Genomic DNA, 15,636 nt, shown 5'->3' on the forward strand with positions numbered 1-15,636 from the left:
TATGGAAATCAGGCAGAAGGACTGTGATATAATTAAAGAAATTAGAAAAGAAAGGGAGGAGGTTCTAAGTGGTCCAGCAGGCTTAAAAGTAGATAAATCTCCGGGTCCGGATGAAATGTATCCCAGGCTGTTGAGTGAGGCAAGGGAGGAGATAGCAGGGGTACTGGCAATAATTTTCAATATCTCTGGCCACAGGAGAGGTGCCAGAGGACTGGAGGACAGCTAATGTGGTACCGTTATTCAAGAAGGGAGGAAGGGATAAACCTGTGAACTACAGGCCAGACAGTCTATCCTCAGTGGTGAGGAAACTATTGGAAGCAATTCTGAGTGACAGAATTAATCCACACTTGGAGAGGCAGGGATTAATCAAGGACAATCAGCATGGTTTTGTTAAGGGAAGGTCATGTCTGACCAATTTGATTGAATTTTTCGAAGGGGTGACCAGGTGTGTAGATGAGGGCAATGTATTTGACATAGTCTACTTGGACTTCAGCAAGACTTTTGATAAGGTCCTGCATGGGAGACTGATAACAAAGGTAAAAGCCCATGGGATCCAAGGCAATTTGGCAAATTGAATCCAGAATTGGCTGAGTGGCAGGAAGCAGAGAGTGATGGTCGGGGTGTTTTTGTGACTGGATGCCTGTGTCCAGTGGGGTTCCACAGGGATCAGTGTTGGGTCCTTTGCTGTTTGTGGTATATATAAACGATTTAGACTTGAATGTAGGAGGGTTGATCAGTAACTTTGCGGATGACATGAAAATTGGTGGAGTGGTAAATAGTGAGGAGGTTGGCCTTAGATTACAGGAGGATATAGATGGGCTGATCAATTGGGCTGATCAGTGGAAAATGGAATTTAATCCAGATAAGTGTGAGGTGATGCACTTGGATAGGACAAACAAGACACGGGAATACATGATGAATGGTTGGACCCTGGGAAGTACCAAGGATCAGAGGGACCTTGGTGTGCATGTCCACTGGTCCCTGAAGGTAGCAGGACAGGTAGATAAGGTGCTCACATAGGCATATGGGATACTTGCCTTTATTAGCCGAGGCAAAGAATATAAGAGCAGGGAGGTTATGCTGGAACTGTATAAAATGCTGGTTGTGCCACAGCTAGAGTATTGCGTGCAGTTCTGGAATCCGCATTATAGGAAGGATGTGATTGCACTAGAGAGAGTGCAGAGGAGATTTACCAGGATGTTGCCTGGCTGGAGAGTTTTAGTTATGAGGACAGATTGGATAGGCTGGAGTTATTTTCCTTGGAATAGAGGAGATTGATGGGGGGGATATGGTTGAGATGTATAAAATTGAGAGGCATAGATAGGGTAGACAGGAAGGAACTTTTCCCCTTGGTGGAGGGATCAATAACCAAGGGGCATAGATTTAAGGTAAGGGGCAGGAGGTTTAGAGGGGATGTGAGAAAGAATTTTTTCACCCAAAGGGTGGTGGGAATCTGGAACTCACTGCCTGAAAGGGTGGTAGAGGCAAAAACCCTAACATTTAAAAAGTATTTGGATGTGCACTTGCGATGCAATGGTATACAAGGCTATGGGCATAGTGCTGGAAAATGGGATTAGAATAGTTAGATATTCTTGTTTGACTGGCACAGTCTCGATGGGCTGAAGGGCCTTTTGCTCTGCTGGAGACCTCTATGACGTTCATGCACATCAACAGCAATGCCTTCCTCAACTCTGTTACTTCATCAAAAAACACAAGCAAATTAGTTAAACATGATTTGTCCTTAACTATTCCATGCTGGTTTTCCTTAATGAACCAAAATTTGCCCAAGTGACTATTAAGCATAATTTCTAGAAGCTTCCCCATCATTGAGGTTAAATTGACTGGCTTGTAGTTGCTGGACTGTTACATCTCCTGTGAACAAGGATGTAATTTATTCTGCAATGCAACAGGATTTCGATGGTGCCAAAGCATCAATGCGACCCCCGGCGACCACAGCCCGGTACTGCATCTGCGGAACAGCGCCATCTTCCCCTCCTCCGGCGTTATTGCAGCCTACTCCTTGCAGCAGCAGCGATGGGCAGCCGTGTCCAGCATTGACAAAAGATCATCGACCTGAATAAATGTTTAATTTCCCCACAGATGCTGCCTGATCTACTCAATCTGTCTCCGTGTTTATTCTTTATATTTAACTCTGGATAGTTTCTAACTTTTCCACCCCTCCCTTGCAGCATCTAATTGTTTTTTTTAAATGATTCCAGGGATTTTGTTGCCATTATTCCATTAGAATTTTGTTAGGCAAAATATCGTGCGAAGTGGAACCGAGGAGGTTTAAATGGACCTGAGATATAGATCGGCCACGATTTAACTGAATGGTGTGAAGCTCCAGTGGTTGAATGGCCTCCCCATTCTGATTTTCTTGACATCTGTCCTAAAGTTGCCCTTTGCTTATTTGAACCTACAACCCGAGATCTACTCCCACAGTTTAATTTAAACTACATTCTAAATTGATTCTGTAACCCTTAACCATTTCATATACCTCAAAGAGGTCATCTTTCAGGTGTCTGATCCTTGCTGCACAGCCAATGTTTGTCAGTGATCCCTCAGAGTTCAGACCCTACCCGGGGTGAGCTGTTTTGTAGCTCTTCACTGCTTTGCTCCCGTGTTTGAACATTTTCCTTGTGTCTCAGTGACCAGAGTGAATCCAGTGCTCATCAGGCGGCCTGACTAGATCCCTTACAAAAGCAAAAACAGAAAGTGCTGGAAAAACTCAGCAGGTCTAACAACAACTGTGGAGAGAGAAACAGAGTTAACGTTCCGAGTCCGTATGACCCTTCTTCGGAGCTGAGGAGAAGTGGAAATCTGCTGAAATTTATATTATTTAAGGGGGATGAGGCAGGTGGACCTGCATAGAAGGCCAGCGGTAGGTGGAGACAATGGAAGTATTGACAAAGATGTCATGAACTAAAGGACAAAGGGAGTGTTAATAGTGGTGGTTAATGCTAAGACAGGTGCTGATAGCAGCATAAAGGTAAGAAAGAAGAATGTGATAATAGCAGAATAAGGGTAGCATCCACTTATTTTTATCCATTTATCCTTGGTTTTATCCCCCCTTCTATCCCATTCTCTGTACCTTTTTACCCCACCACTGCACCCTCCCCCATCCCATTCCCCTGGGCCATTTGTTACTTCTTCCAAGTTGTTCTTTCATGTAATGCTACCCTTGTTCTGCTATTATCACATTCTGCTTTCTTACCTATGTGCCACTATCAGCACCTTTTTTAGTGTTAGGGGGAAATAAAGGAATACAATAATGGTCAAGGGACTTGACTTAAAATATCCCAGCATGCAGAACCACAATTGCTAAGTAGTTAACATTTAAAGTTCAGGCTGGGACAGAGACAATGCTGAACCTTGCACATTCTCAGGGCTTGCGAGCATCAGCAAGGCCATTTTGGACGAAGAAGAATGTAAATATGATAGATTGGGAAGTTTGGGAGTTAGACTGGAGTCAGAGGATGGCAATAACATAGATTAAGTGCGCTCTTCAACAGTTAGGGGAAGGACAGATGGTCCCAGCTTAGATAGGAAGGCAGGTCTCTGCCTGGGTGAAGGTGGGGTCAGATGATGCATGTACCTTCATACCAGAGACTTGTCTGTTTAATGTAAACCTATATGTTGACGAGATCGAAATCTGGAAACTGTTCTTGTACGTGACCAATAATGTATAAATATGATGAGCACTTGTAGTTTAGCAGAGTCCTGTCTCAAGCTGCATTGAGATAGTGCCCTCCTTGCAATTGCTCGAATAAACAATTGTAACCTGTACCTGAGTCTCCTGTGGTCCGTCCATCCAAGACACCACAACAATGTGGCGCTGCGAGCAGGGTACTCGGATCAGATCCTTGGGACGGCTCTGCAAAGTGGGTGAGTATATTTATTTACCACCTGCAGTTAGTGCAGTAAGCCTGCCCGAGAACGGTCCGGTCAAGGATCAAAGAATCAAGAGGACTCAGGACAGGAGATAGGAGGTGTCAGGGGTAATATGCAGAGCTGTGCAGGTGGGCTAACGGGGCCAAAACCACGCAGGGAGGCCAGACCATTACCCAGTCGAGAGGAGGCAGAGCCGTGTTGGAGTGGTTAGGGTTTGAAATATAACCTTAGCCGAAGCCGCACAGGAAGGCCGGACCCCTGTTAAACCGCATATACATATAGTTCAGGTAACTCAGTTGTTAGGACCGTGCAAACGTACCACGCAGAGATAGATGGGAATAAGAACGGAATGCCGTCAGGGAAACATAACAGTGCTATATAACTCGACTGGGGAACCGTGGACTCCATTACCATGTTCATAGCGGAACAACAGTCAAAATTAATCACTAAAATGCAGAAGGAGGGGGGAACCCACAGGGAACCTCCACAGAACAAAAAAGGTGGTGGTTAGAGCAAAAAAAAGGATAAGGAAAAGAAAGGGATGATGGTTATTATCACACTGTTCCTACTGTTGTGCAAAAGGGTTAATACTAAATTCCAGTTGATTAGAGAGAGAGAAACAAAGTCAGATCCAGGACAGATCAGAACAGTGGCAGCAGCAGTCTGCAGTGACACTGATCGAGAGGGGGAAAACTCCGAAGGAGAGACCTATGAAGGAGCTGAGGCTGTTCCGCCCTCATATGAACCAACCGCCCCACTGTGCCCATTGAATCCCATGGCCCCTATGGCAGTAACCGTTAGGAAAAGTAAAGTCAGGAAAGGCGAATTGAACCCTGAAGGGAGAAAGGGGGCTGAGGAATAGGGGAAGGATGAAGAGATTGAAAGGGTTACGGAGAAAGTTAAGCACGTACCATTTATCCCGGGGGAGAAACAGGTTTTGCTTAAAGAACTGACACTTAAAACTCAGCACAACAACCCAGATTTTTGGACCAAATTGCAGGAAATGCAAGATTTCTATGCAATGCACCCCCTTGATAATCACATACTGTTGAATGCTAAATGCCCAGGGATATCTGGGGAAGATTATCTTTGCAGTTTAGGAGTGGAGACTGGGCGAAACCTGGGGATGTCCCGGATCGGGAGAAGGTGACAGCCCTGCACAGGGAGTTTGAGCAGGCAGTAAAGGAAGCCTTGGGGGAGGGAGAAACAAATTGGGGGTGTATAATGTCCCATGCGGGATGGTGAGATTTTCCTGAAAATGCAGAAGGATGATGGGGACCCGAAAGGTCCGCTCCTCAATTTTCTGTAACTTAAAAAATGAATTGATCTAAGTTACAAGAGCTGCTCGTGCTGGAGAGAGAGAGAAAGAGAGAAAAGGGGCATATCCCTAGGGGAGATAATAAGCACTGACAGGCAGGGGAAATGTGAGCTTTCGTCAGTTTGATGGTCCCTAAAGGTGGAGCCTTCAAGATCCCTTTATTTCCCCACTGCTATTTGAAGTTTTGTTTAGAATATGAGAGTTTTAAGTCATTAAGGATACAGGAATATAAATACAAATCTGGAAATATATTTTGTGTGCAAGGAAGCATTCGTATGTGAGCTTTAATGTGTTTTCTTCCATAAATTGTTATTTGTGTGTGCAGTTCAGCACTTTAGAGTTGAAAGCCCCATGTTAGATTAAAGGAAAAGTATACTAAAACATTCCAAACTTTTGAGTATAAGGTTTTTGAGATTTCTGGCAAAAATGGTCGCAATTTGAAGGTATCATGAAGCTAGACAGGGTTAGATGAACCAACCTTTGTACCATCCCCTTGCAGACTAGCATCACCAGCTTCTAAGCTGATTGGGATTGATACATACGAGTTACATTAACTCAGACAAGTTAGTATTCTAAAATTCTGAGGGGAAAAATTACCTGAAGTTCAAGGGATTCTAGGAAAACCAAAAGACATAAACACAAGGCCTAGGTGCTTCCAATGGATAAAAAGGGGTTTCTTATGAAGAGAAGAATTAAATATGAAAGGAAATCTGCATCCTAACAGCACTGTTATTTGAAGTTGGGACAAGGCTTGAGGTGTAAAGTGCAGTGTAGTTTCAAAGATTACTTTTGAATCACTAGGATGCTATCTAAGACAAAGAATGTGTCGATAAACATACAGGAATTATAACTTGGATACAAATCTATACACATAAGAAAGAAGTAGTTTTAATTTTGCAAGCGTAAATTACAGTTCTTACAAAGTTTAAAATTTGAGGTTTGGTTCCTGATAATTTCTCAAAAGGGAATTTTAATTTTAAAAGGTTTGACAACAATTGGCACTAATTCAAATGCTGCAAGCTTTTATATTTGTATAGTCTGTTCCCAAAATATGAAGCTAAGCTCAAGACCTTGACAAAGTTTGGCAGAAATCCAATTTTTGGCCGAGTTAATGAATCTGGGATAATTCTAAAAGAAATGGCTCAGACACAATTTAGTGGTTACTTTTGAGTCAATAAACTGTTGTTTGAGAAGAAGATAAGGAACATGTCAATGCCTGATTTCTGTTTTTAAAACTGTTATGAGAATACTTTATTTATTTTAAAGTCTCTCCAAGCAACATGAACAAGATAAGATGGTAGCTGTTGTATGTGTAAAATGGTATGAGGCAAGTAAGAGAGAGTTAGGGAAAGAGGACACAATATACAAACTGTTTTAAGGAAAGTGAATTTGGCCATCAACTGAGGCAATATCAAGAGAAACTGATATCAAGAGAACATTAGGATGATCATGGTCAGGGGAAAAAAAACTTAAGAGGTAAAACTATGTGGAATCTGTAGTTCAGGAATTGAAATGTTAGGAGAAATAATACTTAACAACAATTTACCACAAGATGTATATAGGTAAAGGGGAAGCTGGAAAAAGGCTAAATAGATGTATCACTGATTGTATTAATATGCCTGCGAGCTACAAAAAGTAAGGCTACAGGATTAAGACCATGATGACAGACAATTGAGCAGTTCTGAGAGAGAACTGTCACGGGAAGTGAAGATACTGAGCCATTGAAAGATAGGATAAGAAGCTGCACAGTAGAGTTCTGTTAGCAGTTTAAGGAATTGAGGTCCGATGTGGGACAGCAGCAGCAGACAGTAGACGGGAAGGAATGGAAGGTGCCCATCCAGATGGATTCGGATCAGGGAACTTATTTCACAGGAAGAGTCATCAAAGACATTTAAATATAAACAGAAATTCCACATTCCCTACCAGCCACAGAGCTCGGGGATGGTGGAAAGGATGAATTGAACTTTAAAAAAAACATCAATCACAAAAGCAATTCAAGAGACAGGGAACAGCCCAGTATTCTGATGCGCCTTAGGGCCACCCCAAGCAGAACCACCAGGTTCACCCCATTTGAAATAATGACAAGGAGAGCAATGCAGTTACCCGAGGGAATCATAGTGGTACTGGGAGATGTAGGACCACTAAAAGGAAGGACGCAAGACTATGTGAGGGAAATAAGTAAGCAATTGCATGAATTAATGAAGGAAGTCAGAGACCAACAGGTGATTAAGGATATGGAAACAGGCAAATCCAAAGAGCAACAATGGACCATACGAGGTAATTATGACAGATGATCCAGGCGTACTTGTAGATATGAGAACAGGAAGTAAATGGAGGCATTACAGACAGTTAAAGATACATGATAATTGATCAAGCGGTAACCCGGAGAATGGGCGCCGATGTTAATGTTTCCACAGAGCTATGATCCTGGTCGTGGGCGTATCAGTACTGGCAGCAAGGACAGGGATCATCACTGCTCATCCCACACCACAGGACAGCATGGACAGTGCTGAGTGCGACACGCAACAGGGAATGATAAATGTAACAGTAGGAGAACAAGTGCTTTCGAATTGTAGTAAGGGTTTGCTTCAGATCGGGCATGGGAGGTCCGCCCAAAAGAGAAAATTAATACCACTACCCAGCCACCTCCCACGTTAACTTCCACAATTGAAGCCTCTCAAACCACACCAACCAACCCACCTTGTCCAGTCATGTACCAGGGCCGACAAATGGTCTTGTATTGATCAACCAAAATAAAGTGTTATATGATAATGTACACCATGAGCTGGTACCCATAGTCTTGAATGTATCCGGTGTCACCCTGCCCCAGTGGTGCTCAACCCACACCCAAGCACTGTATACAGCTGATGACTGAAGCAGTCCAGTTTAACAGCTGGATGTGATCAGGCCCAGAGGGGGACCAAGCTAAGCGCAGCCTGATAAATGACACTGCCACATTATTCAATGTGGGGACTATCAATAAATTAATTGAAATAGGGAAAGATATTTCAGATAAAGCGAGCAGAAATGATGTTTGCAGCACCTATGGATCTTGGGCACTGGAACAAGCCCGAGAGAATTTAAGACAGATTAATGAAGGGGTAGTTCCCTTATGGGTAACTAATGAACATTTATTGAATCTCTCATGACACAAGAATCATGACATGATCTGTTGCCAGCTCAGAGGTTTAACACGTGTATATAGAATGAATGTTGAATGTATAGTGGATAGTAATATGCTAATAGGCATTGTATTAGTAATACCTGTTATATCTACGTCAACACCCGGAAGGACCTTATATAAAGTAGAAAATATTGGGGTTATACAGGGATTACTATATTAAGTATCACGATATTCCGCCATACACAGTAGACATAGAGGGAAATATAGTTAGCACCACATTAGAAGGGTGTAGCATAGAAGCCACTGCAGTAGTATGTGCACATCCGATATATGAGACGGAGGTAGTGAAGTGTGGATTTAAAGCAGCCACAAACTGTACAATGGAAACTATATGGGCTGCAAAAGAACCGACCAATGTTGCATATACAGGGAATGGGAGATATTGTATCACCACGTGGCAGGAAAGAATCCAGTATGGGGTAACCAGATATGCCCAATCCACAATCATTCAGTGTGCCTACACCCACAGGTGCCAGCAAGGGTGGGGAAGGTGGAACTGGTTGAAATATACAAGAGAGGAACGACTACTATTCAGGTTAAAGAAAGCCTTAAGGATAACCTGACACAGTATTTGAACCAGTTTTCCTATGAAATTCCCCTACTACCAGAGAATCTCACTGCGATTCGGAGACAGGCTCAGCAGATGTACAGAACTTCCTATACACTGCAGCAACAGGTTAGAGCCATAAAGATGGATATTGAACAAATAGATTCCTCCAAATGGTGGGAGGATCTGTGGAACTGGGGCTCGAACGTACAGATACACCCCTGGATTCAGATTATCTCCCATGCCCTAGTTATACTTCAGCTGATATTGGTTATGTATCTAACATACTTGATTCATTGCACCCATAATTCACAAAAAAGGTGGCGCTGGGGGGGAGTTTTAGTAGATGCAGTAGGAATCTGGTAAGCCAGAGGTTTGGATTAAAGGACCAGATGATACAGAAGGTTTGACTAGTACCCGTACCCTTTACCTGCCAAAGCTGGATGACTGGCCAGCATCAATGGATGGCGGTGCATAAAGGGGGGGGGGAGCAGGCACCATTGTAGTTGGCTACCTTGGGCTAAGCCAAGAACCAGAAGGGGGGACTGTTAGGGGAAATAAAGGAATACAGTAATGGTCAAGGGACTTGACTTAAAATATCCCAGCATGCAGAACCACAATTGCTAAGTAGTTAACATTTAAAGTTCAGGCTGGGACAGAGACAATGCTGAACCTTGCACATTCTCAGGGCTTGCGAGCATCAGCAAGGCCATATTGGACGAAGAAGAATGTAAATATGATAGATTGGGAAGTTTGGGAGTTAGACTGGAGTCAGAGGATGGCAATAACATAGATTAAATGTGCTCTTCAACAGCTAGGGGAAGGACAGATGGCCCCAGCTTAGATAGGAAGGCAGGTCTCTGCCTGGGTGAAAGTGGGGTCAGATGATGCATGTACCTTCGTACCAGAGACTTGTCTGTTTAATGTAAACCTATATGTTGACAAGATCGAAATCTGGAAACTGTTCTTGTACGTGACCAATAATGTATAAATATGATGAACACTTGTAGTTTAGCAGAGTACTGTCTCAAGCTGCATTGAGATGGTGCCCTCCTTGCAATTGCTCGAATAAACAATCGTAACCTGTACCTGAGTCTCCTGTGGTCCGTTCATCAAAGACACCACAACAATAGCATCCACAATATTTTGCTTTTATCTTAGATCCCTAGACATTTTGATTATGACTTCCTCTGACTTGTAGCCTCCTGTTTGGGCTTTAAGGTTTAATTTTCTATTAGCTTTGTTACACACCATTTACAGCATAGAAACAAGTCATTTGCTTTAACAGGGCGATGCTGATATTCATGTTCCATACAAGTCTCTTCCCACCTAATTCATTTAACCCTCAACAAGATATCCTTCTACTCCTTTCTCCTTCTTATCAGCCAGCTTGCTATCCATTCTGCTTTTTATCCCCAATCCACATGCTCTCACCTGGAGCCAGGCATCTATTATATAGTACATTGTCAAAGGCCCTTGAATCCAAGTACATTATATCTACTTCATTACCCTCGTCTACTCTTTGTTACTTCTTCAAAGAGATCAGCAAGGTTGGTCAAGCATAACCTTCACTTTTGAAATCTGTGCTGACTTCTCTCATGTTTTCAGTTTCTAGATATTTCTTTATTACATCTATGAGTCAATATCACTGGTTAAGCCAGCATTTGCTGCCCACCTCCAATTGCCATTGATGTTAAGCAAACTGGTCCATGGTTTTTTTGAACTTGTTCCATCTTCCTTTTCAAATATAGAAATCACATCACTTATTAGCAAATTCTCTGGCACAATTCCCTTTCTATTAGATATCTTCCCCTTTCTATCTTAGTTGCCTTCATCTCTCTTTCTGCTGTTACGTCCACCTCCTTAGTCTCCCTGGTTAGCACTGCTGCTCTGTATTGGTTAGACATGTTTGATAGTGGGCCAAAGACTCCCAGGTCTAGTTCAGCTCAATTCATAAAATGCAAGGTGGCTACTGTTTAGACAAGGTGCAACACTTCTAATTTGGCCTTCTCGGATATTCTCCCTTTCAGAATTCATGTTGACTGCTGTTAACTAAGTTATTATTGTCCAGACAATGCTTGAAGTTCTTCCTGATGATCAATTCCACTATTTCAGATTCAATGGAAGTACAGCAAATCAGTCCGAAGTCCCCATAGGTGCTGACTCCCTCTGGGGGACAGTTCCTGAAGGTGCTGACTCCCTCTGGGGGACAGTTCCTGAAGTTGCTGACTCCCTCTGGGGGACAGTTCCTGAAGTTGCTGACTCCCTCTGGGGGACAGTTCCTGAAGTTGCTGACTCCCTCTGGGGGACAGTTCCTGAAGGGGCTGACTCTCACTGGGGGACAGTTCCTGAAGGTGCTGACTCTCGCTGGGGGACAGTTCCTGAAGGTGCTGACTCTCACTGGGGGGCAGTTCCTGAAGGTGCTGACTCCCTCTGGGGGACAGTTCCTGAAGGGGCTGACTCCCTCTGGGGGGCAGTTCCTGAAGGTGCTGACTCTCACTGTGGGGCAGTCCCTGAAGGTGCTGACTCTCACTGGGGGGCTGTTCCTGAAGGTGCTGACTCTCACTGGGGAACAGTTCCTGAAGGTGCTGACTCTCACTGGGGAACAGTTCCTGAAGGTGCTGACTCTCACTGGGGAACAGTTCCTGAAGGTGCTGACTCTCACTGGGGGAGAGTTCCTGAAGGTGCTGACTCTCACTGGGGGACAGTTTCTGAAGGTGCTGACTCTCACTGGGGGACAGTTCCTGAAGGTGCTGACTCTCAATGTGCAACAGTTCCTGAAGGTGCTGACTCTCACTGGGGGGCAGTTCCTGAAGGTGCTGACTCTCACTGGGGGACAGTTCCTGAAGGTGCTGACTCTCACTGGGGGACAGTTCCTGAAGGTGCTGACTCTCACTGGGGGACAGTTCCTGAAGGTGCTGACTCTCACTGGGGGACAGTTCCTGAAGGTGCTGACTCTCACTGGGGGACAGTTCCTGAAGGTGCTGACTCTCACTGGGGGACAGTTCCTGAAGGTGCTGACTCTCACTGGGGGACAGTTCCTGGTGGTGCTGACTCTCACTGGGGGACAGTTCCTGAAGGTGCTGACTCTCACTGGGGGACAGTTCCTGAAGGTGCTGTCTCTCACTGGGGGACAGTTCCTGAAGGTGCTGACTCCCTCTGGGGGGCAGTTTCTGAAGGGGCTGACTCTCACTGGGGGGCAGTTCCTGAAGGTGCTGACTCTCACTGGGAGACAGTTCCTGAAGGTGCTGACTCCCTCTGGGGGACAGTTCCTGAAGGTGCTAACTCTCACTGGGGGACAGTTCCTGAAGGTGCTGACTCTCACTGGGGGACAGTTCCTGAAGGTGCTGACTCTCACTGGGGGACAGTTCCTGAAGGTGCTGACTCTCACTGGGGGACAGTTTCTGAAGGTGCTGACTCTCACTGGGGGACAGTTCCTGAAGGTGCTGACTCTCACTGGGGGACAGTTCATAAAGGTGCTGACTCTCACTGGGGGACATTTCCTGGTGGTGCTGACTCTCACTGGGGGACAGTTCCTGAAGGTGCTGACTCTCACTGGGGGACAGTTCCTGAAGGTGCTGACTCTCACTGGGGGACAGTTCCTGAAGGGGCTGACTCCCTCTGGGGGACAGTTCCTGAAGGTGCTGACTCTCACTGGGGGACAGTTCCTGAAGGTGCTGACTCTCACTGGGGGACAGTTCCTGAAGGTGCTGACTCTCACTGGGGGACAGTTCCTGAAGGTGCTGACTCTCACTGGGGGACAGTTCCTGAAGGTGCTGACTCTCACTGGGGGACATTTCCTGGTGGTGCTGACTCTCACTGGGGGACAGTTCCTGAAGGTGCTGACTCTCACTGGGGGACAGTTCCTGAAGGTGCTGACTCTCACTGGGGGACAGTTCCTGAAGGGGCTGACTCCCTCTGGGGGACAGTTCCTGAAGGTGCTGACTCTCACTGGGGGACAGTTCCTGAAGGTGTTGACTCTCACTGGGGGACAGTTCCTGAAGGTGCTGACTCTCACTGGGGGACAGTTCCTGAAGGTGCTGACTCTCACTGGGGGACAGTTCCTGAAGGTGCTGACTCTCACTGGGGGACAGTTCCTGAAGGTGCTGACTCTCACTGGGGGGCAGACCCTGAAGGTGCTGACTTTCACTGGGGGACAGTTACTGAAGGTGCTGACTCTCACTGGGGGACAGTTCCTGAAGGTGATGACTCTCACTGGGGGGCAGACCCTGAAGGTGCTGACTTTCACTGGGGGACAGTTCCTGAAGGTGCTGACTCTCACTGGGGGGCAGACCCTGAAGGTGCTGACTTTCACTGGGGGACAGTTCCTGAAGGTGCTGACTCTCACTGGGGGACAGTTCCTGAAGGTGTTGACACTCACTGGGGGACAGTTCCTGAAGGTGCTGACTCTCACTCGGGTATGTTTCTCCTGGGGATGTTGATTCGGACTCTCTAGAGACCAGTGTGAACAGTATAAATTTGATCCCTGTCAGCGATGTTAATGCGGCCAGTTACATTTCCATGGGTTAGATCGGGGAATTTTCAGACATTTGCCAAGCTTTTCACAACCCGGAGGTTTCCAATTCTGATGAGAGAAAATGAAAGAGGTTGATTAATGACTTCCCGAACATCGCTATTTACTCACCCTCCCCTTACACACCCTGCCCTTAGTCATCCTCCCTTTAGTTACCTTCCCCTGATACAGTCCATTCATTGCCACCTTTGTATGTAAAGAAGCTGTTAAAATTGACATTTGAGCACTCACACTGCCCACTTACTCCCTTCCTCACTCATTGACAGTTCTGTTGGGTTCCGTTGGGAGTTATGTTGGGAGTTATGTTGGGTTCCGTTGGGAGTTATGTTGGGAGTTATGTTGGGTTCCGTTGGGAGTTCCGTTGGGAGTTATGTTGGGTTCCGTTGGGAGTTCCGTTGGGAGTTATGTTGGGTTCCGTTGGGAGTTCATTGAATACGTTTGAGATAGTTTTTTTTTAAGAGCAGCATGTTCTGGAACCAACCAGAGAGCAGGTAATATTGGATTTGGTATTGTGTAATGTGACAGGATTAATTAATGACCTCAGAGTGAAGGCACCCTTGGGTAACAGTGACCACAATATAATTGAATTTTACATCCAGTTTAAAAGGGAGAAGAGTGGGTCTAAGATTAGTATTTGAAACTGAGATATAGGGCAACTGTGTGGGCATGAAAGCTGAGCTAGCTGAAGTTACCTGGGTTACTGTGCAAGGGGATAGATCAATTGAGGAGCAGTGGCAGACATTTAAAAGGATATTTCAGAATACTCAGAATAAGTATATTCCTACTGTAAAGAAAAATTCTAATGTGAGGACCCACCATCTGTAGTTAACTAAAGAAGTTAAGGGAAGCATCAAACTTAAGGAAAAAGCACATAACTTCGCAAAGAGGAGTGGAAGGACAGATGATTAATCAGAATATAAAGAATGGCAGAGAACGACTAAAATGTAAATCAGGGGTAAGAAATTAGAGTATGGGAGGAAGCTAGCTAGAAATGCAAAAATAGAAAGCAAGAGTTTCTACAGGTATTTAAAAAAGAAAAAGAGTAAGTAAAGTGAGCGTTGGTCCATGAGAGAGTGACAGTGGAGAGTTAATAGTAGACAATAAGGAAATGGCGGATGAAATGAACAAATATTTTGCTTCTGTTTTCACTATAGAGGTTACAAAAACATTCCAGTAATAGCTGTAAGGGAGAGGGGAACTTGGTGAAATTACAATCACTAGGGAAGCAGTACTGGAGCTGCAGGTTGACAAGTCTCCAGGTCCAGATGGACTTCATCCTAGGGTCTTAAAAGAGATGGCTAATGAGGTACTAGATGCGTTGGTGTTCATTTTCTTAAATTCCCTTGGGCTGTATCTTCCTGTCGGCGAGTAGGGGGAGGGCCTGCTCGCGATGCATAAAATGATGCAGGGTGACGTCGGGCGTGTGTCCCGACATCACCCCGTGTCATTTAGATTTTCAGTGTGGCAGGGGTGCAGCCAAGTCGGCTGTGTGCACGTGAACTGTTAATGGCCACTTGGCCTTTAAAAAAGTAATTAAGCCAATTAATGAACCTGCCCGTTCAACATTAAGGGGCGCACTCCCGGCTCAGGGGAAGTATGCATAAATGGGTCTTTGTCTGATTGGCAGGACGTGATGAATGGTGTTCCACGGGGGTCTGTGCTGGGACCTCAACATTTTGCAATTTATATCAATGACTTAGATGAGGGGAGTGAAGGCATGGTAGCTAAATTTGCAGATAACACAAAGATAGATAAAGTATGTTGTAAAGAGGACATAAGGAGATTGCAAATGGATATAGATAAGTTGAGTGAGTGGGCAAAAATCTGGCAGATCGACTATAATGTAGCAAAATGTGAAGTTGTTCACTTTAGTAGGAAGAACAAAAAAGCAGAGTATTACTTAAACGGAAAACAGCTGCAGAATTCTGAGGTGCAGAGGGATCTCGGTGTTGTAGAGCATGAGTCACAAAAAGTCAGTATGCAGGTACAGCAAGTAATTAAGAAGGCTAATGGAATGCTATCCTTTATTACCAGAGGAATTGAACATAAAAGTAAGGATAAAAAACAAAAACAGAATTACCTGGAAAAACTCAACAGGTCTGGCAGCATCGGTGAAGAAGAAAAGAGTTGACATTTCGAGTCCTCATGACCCTTTAACAGAA

The 15,636-nt window shown here is 44.9% G+C and overlaps 1 protein-coding gene across 1 annotated transcript in view; it reads right to left on the reverse strand.

Moving 5' to 3' along the window:
* Positions 1-13,239: 13,239 nt before the first annotated feature.
* The window catches only part of galns (galactosamine (N-acetyl)-6-sulfatase), a 98,356-nt gene continuing 95,959 nt past the window's right edge, over positions 13,240-15,636 (reverse strand). The window contains exon 14 of the mRNA XM_041191579.1: positions 13,240-13,525. Within this exon, the coding sequence (XP_041047513.1) occupies positions 13,439-13,525 (87 nt within the window). The 3' untranslated portion in view covers positions 13,240-13,438. The remainder of the gene's footprint in view (positions 13,526-15,636) is intronic.

The sequence above is a fragment of the Carcharodon carcharias genome, chromosome 7, assembly GCF_017639515.1.
Source record: "Carcharodon carcharias isolate sCarCar2 chromosome 7, sCarCar2.pri, whole genome shotgun sequence".
Classification (NCBI taxonomy): domain Eukaryota; kingdom Metazoa; phylum Chordata; class Chondrichthyes; order Lamniformes; family Lamnidae; genus Carcharodon; species Carcharodon carcharias.